This window comes from Belonocnema kinseyi, chromosome 1 (genome assembly GCF_010883055.1).
Source record: "Belonocnema kinseyi isolate 2016_QV_RU_SX_M_011 chromosome 1, B_treatae_v1, whole genome shotgun sequence".
NCBI classification, from domain to species: domain Eukaryota; kingdom Metazoa; phylum Arthropoda; class Insecta; order Hymenoptera; family Cynipidae; genus Belonocnema; species Belonocnema kinseyi.
Window position 1 is genome coordinate 41,920,352 of NC_046657.1, and position 7,097 is coordinate 41,927,448.

General features: G+C 31.9%; 1 protein-coding gene across 1 annotated transcript in view; it reads left to right on the forward strand.

The window, feature by feature from the left end:
- LOC117177614 (NADH-ubiquinone oxidoreductase 49 kDa subunit-like) overlaps positions 1 to 6,506 on the forward strand; it is a 6,735-nt gene extending 229 nt beyond the window's left edge. Inside the window, exons 2-4 of the mRNA XM_033368410.1 lie at positions 2,218 to 2,654; positions 5,044 to 5,515; positions 5,673 to 6,506. Coding sequence (XP_033224301.1) covers positions 2,218 to 2,654; positions 5,044 to 5,515; positions 5,673 to 6,078 — 1,315 coding nt within the window. The 3' untranslated portion in view covers positions 6,079 to 6,506. The remainder of the gene's footprint in view (positions 1 to 2,217; positions 2,655 to 5,043; positions 5,516 to 5,672) is intronic.
- The last annotated feature ends 591 nt before the right edge of the window (positions 6,507 to 7,097 follow it).

The following is a 7,097-nucleotide window of genomic DNA, read 5'->3' on the forward strand; positions in this document are numbered from 1 at the left end:
CCCCCCCCCCCCACAAAATTGATGGAACCTTTTCATATATTTTCTTATTTTTTCTGCTGAATCTCCTTCATATCTTATTATCTGATCTTTTTTTTAATGTATCTAAGCCTTATTAATAAAAAAAAAACAATTTTAATACGTGCTGGTCCTCAAAAAATTTCCGATAGTCACAATGATATTCTGGAGAAATTATAAATTAGTTAGGTTTCATTTATTAATATTAATATTTGGCTTTGAAGATATCAAAATGTGACGAAAAAGAAGCTGGGAGATTGTAAGCAACTTTTTTCATTTTACAGAATTTAAACCAGTTTTTGAAAAACCTTTAGTTTTCTAAAAATATATTAAGAATTTTTTAAATGATTTTAAAATAATTTTAATATTAAGAAGGTTTAAACAAATTTTAAACAAAATGTACCTTTTTCAAGAATTTAAAAAAAGCATTTAGAAAATTTTAAAAGGATTCGAAAGAACAAATTTTCTTTTGGATATTTGTAAATTAATTGAATGATTTTTTATATTGAAAAATGACATTTCAAATGATTTATAAAATTTTTAATGCCAAATTTTGGAACATTTGAAGGCGATTTTTTTTATTTTTAAAGATTTAAAAAAAAAATTACCTTTTTGAAATCTATTGAAAAGTTATAAAAAAATGCCAGAAATAATTCAAACTTGAACAATTTTAAACAAAATGTAGATTTCCTTCAAATCTTCGAATTCCTCGAAATTCTTAAAAATCCTCAGAAATCCTTATAAAATCCTTTAAAATATTTAAAATCTATTAAATCCTCAAAAGACACCAAACACCTTTTGATATCCCCTGAGCCTAAATTTTTTTAAATACTTGTAAATCCATTGATAACTAATTTAAAACTTTTAGAGTATTTGAAAAAATTACGAAGGATTTTAGAGGCTCAAAGATTTCAAAAATTATGAATTTTGTAAAAAATTTAAAGGATTTCTAAAAATTTCACGACACTTCGAAAACCTTAATATTGGTTTACCAATTAAAACGCCTCGGAATCAAATTTCAGCATATTTTCTTACTAATTATTTCTTTAGCAGAAAAGCTGACATTTTTACTTTTTTTGCGATCAATAAACAATAATTCTTACAATTGGTTGATATCTGATACAAATTTTTAATTGCTTAAATAATTCTAAATTAAATTTGTTTGAATAAATAGTTGCTCTTTTTTAAAAATGACGAAACCGCGGATTTTTTAGTTAAATTGATTAGAAAGGGTTTTTTTCTAAGTAAATGGCCGTCTATTTTCTATCAAAACTATATCCAATAATTTAAAATTACTCAAGTAGTGAATTTATCTATAAAATTACTTATATAATAAACAATTATTACAGCTGGATAAAGTATCATAAGCGAGGTATTTTTCAAGTAATTTTTAATTTTTTTCATTAAAAACGCGAAATCTGCTTTTTAAAAATTGTAAAAAATCTATAATTTTGTATTAAATTTATTTAAACAATACAAAATTGTTATCAAGTATTAAAAAATCGAACACATTATTTGTGACCGGTAAATTTACGGAAGTTACTTTGAACACAATCAAAGAATCTTTAAACTCCTGGTTAGATCAGGCGGTCCTAGTTTATATCCGAAAAGTCTGCCGTCGATTTTTGCGGACTGCAATTTTTCCTATTTTTTACCGAATTTTTTGTATTCCAATTGAGTACGAAAATTATTTAAGTTAAGCCTAAGAATGTATTCTGTTCTTCTTATACATGTAAAAACACTTTTCTTTTATCTTATCAGTTTTAATCTAAAAAAAGATTTTTGAACAAAATTTTAGTTTTTTTTCATTCAACGGAACATTTATATTTCAATACTACTATTTTTGTATAGAATCAGTCTAAAATCATATGAGTACAGAATGTATCAAAGACATTTTCTATTATCATTATTATAATATTCACATTTCAAATTTAGAGTAATGAGTGGTGTTGTTCGGCATATAAAAAAGTGGTTGAAAAATAACATTTAAGCTTCATTTAAATAAATTTAGTAGCCAATTGCAATTAAAAATGGAACCGTGATCAGATTTTCAGGATACAAACTCGGTGCGTTAACGCCTAACCTTACCGAAGTTGAAAGAATCTACCATCGAGGTCCATATAGCATGCATGGATTTCTTCAAAGCGGATTTTCTCGAGAATGGGTGAAAATTTAAGCTTATTTATTTGCTGTTTCTTCTAGCAATAAGCGAAATGCAGGTGGTGAGTTTCCTTGGATGCCTGATTACGAGTATATCAAAGGTATGGAAGGGCATCTTTGCTCTACCTTCGATGCTCCGGAAAAATGGAAGTTCCCAAAGACAAACCCCGAAGTGAAGCCACTTGAAAGTAAAATCAGTAATGCAAAAATGAATTTTGGACCACAGCATCCCGCCGCTCACGGTGTTTTGCGTTTAGTAATGGAACTTGATGGAGAAATTTGTAAGGGTGCTGACCCACATATTGGTCTTTTGCATCGAGGAACAGAAAAGTTGATCGAGCATAAAACGTATTTACAAGCGTTGCCATATTTTGATCGTTTAGATTATGTTTCCATGATGTGCAACGAGCAATGTTTTTGCATCGCCGTCGAGAAACTTCTCAATATTGAAGTTCCTATTCGCGCAAAATACATAAGAAGTGAGTAACAAATCTTAAAAAAAGAACCTATTAAAGTATTAAGTTACGCCTCCCAGACATTGTCAGCGGAACGGGTTTAAAAAGTCTACGCGATGCGAATGGACCGCGACGAAAGGCTATTCACTGAGAATTAATTTTAGGCTCTGTTACCAAGACTAATTAGTACTGCGTGACTGCTTGAAAGACTACTGAGTCTACTTTAGCGAAGACCGCAGTGACGAGCACAGATGACTAAGGACGACCAGTGACTTGAGGTCTTCGTACAAAAAGGTACGTTACAATGAGCTGGAGACGTCTCATGGACGTGCCGTCCGTGCACAAACTCATTGAAGCCAACCAATCGCGTAGAACCTGACGTGCTACTGCGTTCCCTGGTGGTACCTTCTCAAGAGCGTTGCGAGCTGGTGCAGATATAGACACACTTGTGTGCGTCACTGTTCAGGCGCAAGCAACACGATAGGTTGTATGCGATTGGTTGTCTATGAGTTCGTGCACATACGGCACGTAAGTGAGACCTTTCCAGCGCGCTGCAATAGATTGTCTTGTGCAAACATATTTACTCATTGGAAGTTTCGTCGATAACAGGCATGACGACATGGTTCTTTGACTTTTTTTCTCGAAACATGAATAAGTGAGAGCAAGAAAGATACGAATGTTCGCGAGCCAGCGACTGTTCTAATTTATTCATTTAATCATTGATTACTCAGGAGTACCGCAGAATTTAATAATATTATAATTTGTTTACCAAATTGCTTTAACCATAAATGAGTATTAATTTTAATTTATAAAAAGGAAATGCTAATTAAAATTGCAGGCCTGGTAAAAAATGCGTTATAATATTGTTATTTTTAATTAAAAATAATTGAATTCAACTAAACGAGAATAATTTTTAAGAAAATAATAGAATCCTCAAACAAAACTGATAGATTTTTAATCAAATAGTTCAATTTTCGAAAACAGAGATGAATGTTAATCAATATAAAAGAATTTTCCACAAAAGATATTGATTTTTCACTACAACACAGTGGTATTTTTAACCAAAGTCGATTAAATTTTTATCAAAACATAAATTTTCACAAAAATACTTTAACTTTCAACCAAAAAACGTTTGAGTTCAAATTTCAAAACGAAAATATTAAGTTATAAAAATGAAGTATTTTTTAAACCAAATAGTTGGATGTAATATAAAAAGAAATTAATTATTAAGCTAAAAAGAGGAATTTTGAACAAAAGAGGTTGAATTTTTTATAAAAAAAGGATTAGTTCTTCAAACAAAAGTTAATTTTAAGTTAATTAGATAAATTTGTAAGCAAAAAAGGTTTCAATATTTAATCAAAACCAGTTGAATTCAACCAAAAAGGTAAATGTTCAACAAAACAGTTTAATTTTCTACGGAAAAAGATGTTCTTTAACAAAATAATAATAAAATTTTTATCCAAATAGTAGAAATTTCAACATAAAAAGAATACTGGGAGTACAATAATACTATATGGCATTTTTTCATGTCTTTGCCACAAAAAAAGATTCCTTATAAAAAGACGAATTTTCGACGAAAAAAGTGATTTTTGTAAACAAAATAGTTAAACTTTGAACATGAAAAAATGAATTTTTAACCCAATGTTCGAAATTTCGAACAAAAAGAGGTTACACTTTAACTAAAATTCAAACAGTTGAACTTTGAAGTTAAAACATTAATTTCTAAATAACAAGCTTTTAACAATTTAAAATTTTGGATGAAAGAGATAATTTTTTTTAACAAAATAGTATAATTTTTAAATCGATGAGACAATATTACTTCGAGCTTACAACCAGCAAGTTCGGGCTCAATTCCTGCTGCTGGCAGTTTACCAAAAACTTTGAGATTGAAGATGAAGCATCTAGAAAAGGGAAAAATTCATATTTAAAAAAATTGACTTTACCTCAAGAATGCTTTAGCCCACATAACACTAATAGGGTGCCTCTTTATAGTATCAAAAACTTTTGAAAAATATTGGAAAAAATCAAAAGGTCGGGTTTAACTGGAAATCATTTTTTCATGTTTTCAAAATTCAAGAAAAAAAACAAAGATGATTTTGCGGAAAGCCCTAACTTTCTTTTTGCTTATATTTGTTACATAGTTTCTGCTTATGGAGGAGAGAAATCCTATCAGTTTTATAGATGATGCAGGAAAATTGTAGCAGGAATCGAACCCCGACCTTGGGTTACAAACTCGGAGGACTGCGACCTAATCTAACCGGGAGTTTCATCACTCTCGGTTTGCAGTCCATGGCATATGCGTGGGTTTTTTGGTTCCAAAGCTGGCGCCTATCCCAAGTAGGTGAAACAGTTAATTGAAATTTTTGTCGATGTGCATTTGTAATGCATGAAATTATCTTCTTTCATTTTGCAGCTCTTTACGCCGAGCTTACGCGCATTTTAAATCACCTGGTCAATATTGGTTCTCACGCTTTGGACTGTGGAGCTCTCACTCCTTTCTTCTGGTTATTCGAAGAACGGGAAAAAGTAATGGAGTTTTACGAACGTGTGAGTGGTGCACGTATGCACGCAGCTTATTTCCGACCGGGAGGTGTTGCTCTCGACATGCCTCTTGGTTTGATGGACGATATTTACGGATGGGCCTCACAATTTAGCGAACGTCTTGACGAAGTAGAAGACATGCTCACAGAAAATAGGATCTGGATTCAAAGAACTCAAGGCATTGGTATTATCAATGCTGAGGTTGCTCTTAATTCAGGGTGCAGTGGAGTTATGCTGCGAGGTTCTGGAATCAAATGGGACTTGAGGAAAACGCAGCCTTATGATGCATACCCTTTAGTCGACTTCGATGTGCCTTTTGGAAAAAATGGAGACTGTTATGATAGGCAAATATGTTATTTCATTCAATTTTTATGGTTTCAAAAACTCAGGCAGAAGTCCTTATTGTTATCGAATTCTTCTTTCAATATTTTGTGTAACCGAATAGCAAAGAATGTATTCAATAATGTATTTTTTAAATGTTTGTTATCATTAATATTTCAGGTACCTTATCCGAATAGAAGAGATGCGTCAATCGTTGAGAATAATCCATCAATGTCTAAATCAAATGCCAGCTGGTGAGGTGAAGGTTGACGATGCAAAAATCGCACCTCCTAGTCGAAAAGAAATGAAACAGAGCATGGAAGCTTTAATTCACCACTTCAAGCTGTTCAGCCAAGGTTTCCAGGTTCCTCCAGGAACGACTTATACTGCAATCGAAGCACCTAAGGGTGAGTTAGGGGTCTATCTTGTTAGTGATGGTAGCAGCAAGCCATACAGATGTAAAATTAGGTCACCCGGATTTGCTCATTTAGGTTGTCTTCCAAAAATGGGGCCTGGCCACTTTTTAGCAGATATTGTAGCCATTATCGGTACTCTTGATGTTGTATTTGGCGAGGTAGATCGATAAACATTGTAATCAAATTTGGATTCATACCCAGTGGGTGAACAAAATTAAGGATGTCCTAGAGAAGTCTTCGGGACATTCTTACAATATCTTTGGGACTATGTCTTTGGAATGTCCTATGACTTTAAGGCGTCTTCAGGTCATCTTTAGGACATTAGGCATCTTAGAGACGTTCATTGGACTTACATTGGACACCCTAGGAACGTCCTAAGGACGTTCTAAGACAGTGCCATTCAGTAGCATAAGGACACCTAAAAGAAACTAGCTATTAAAAACATGCACTTAAAAATATTTTTGATGAATAGGGAGAAAGTTATGAATGGGACAAGGTCGGACTGGAGAACAGACACCAGACTGGGGTCTTCACTCAACACCGCGATTAAATATTTTTTATAATGGCTCAAGCACCAATAAAAATTTTAACAGTTTCTTTTGCTCATTTTAAAGCGGACATTGTCTCACTAACTAACTCACTCAGTCTCAATTTATAAAATAAATTCAATAATGCACTTAACTATTTTTCAAGATATTATTCTCTCCTTTTTTGTTTTTGAGGTATACGGACAGTGATTTAAAAGCCTTTTAACTTTCGGTTAGATCAGGCGGTTACGCTACAAATTTGTAACCATCAAATTCAGGCTCAATAGTGGGGGTGCGTGAACCTCGCTAAAAATCAAGCCAAAATATTAATTTTTAACCATTTCTCTCATATGAAAAAGTTGTTGTTTTACACCTTCACTACTTATACTCACAGGAAAAATGACTATAGAAAATTCTAAATTTATCATTCAACTGTGCACTTAGTTATCGACATTTTTTAAATTCTTATTTTGATATGAGATTAAAATAAAATATCTAAAAAAGTTGAATAATAATAATAAAAGAATTAAAATAAAAGAGAAAAATAATCAAATTTTTTAAATATTATCTTATACGTTTTTGATGTTGCTAACACCGAATCCGGGGTCAATTTGACCGCATTATTTTAGGGTCAAGGTCAATTTAAAGTCAAAATGAATGAA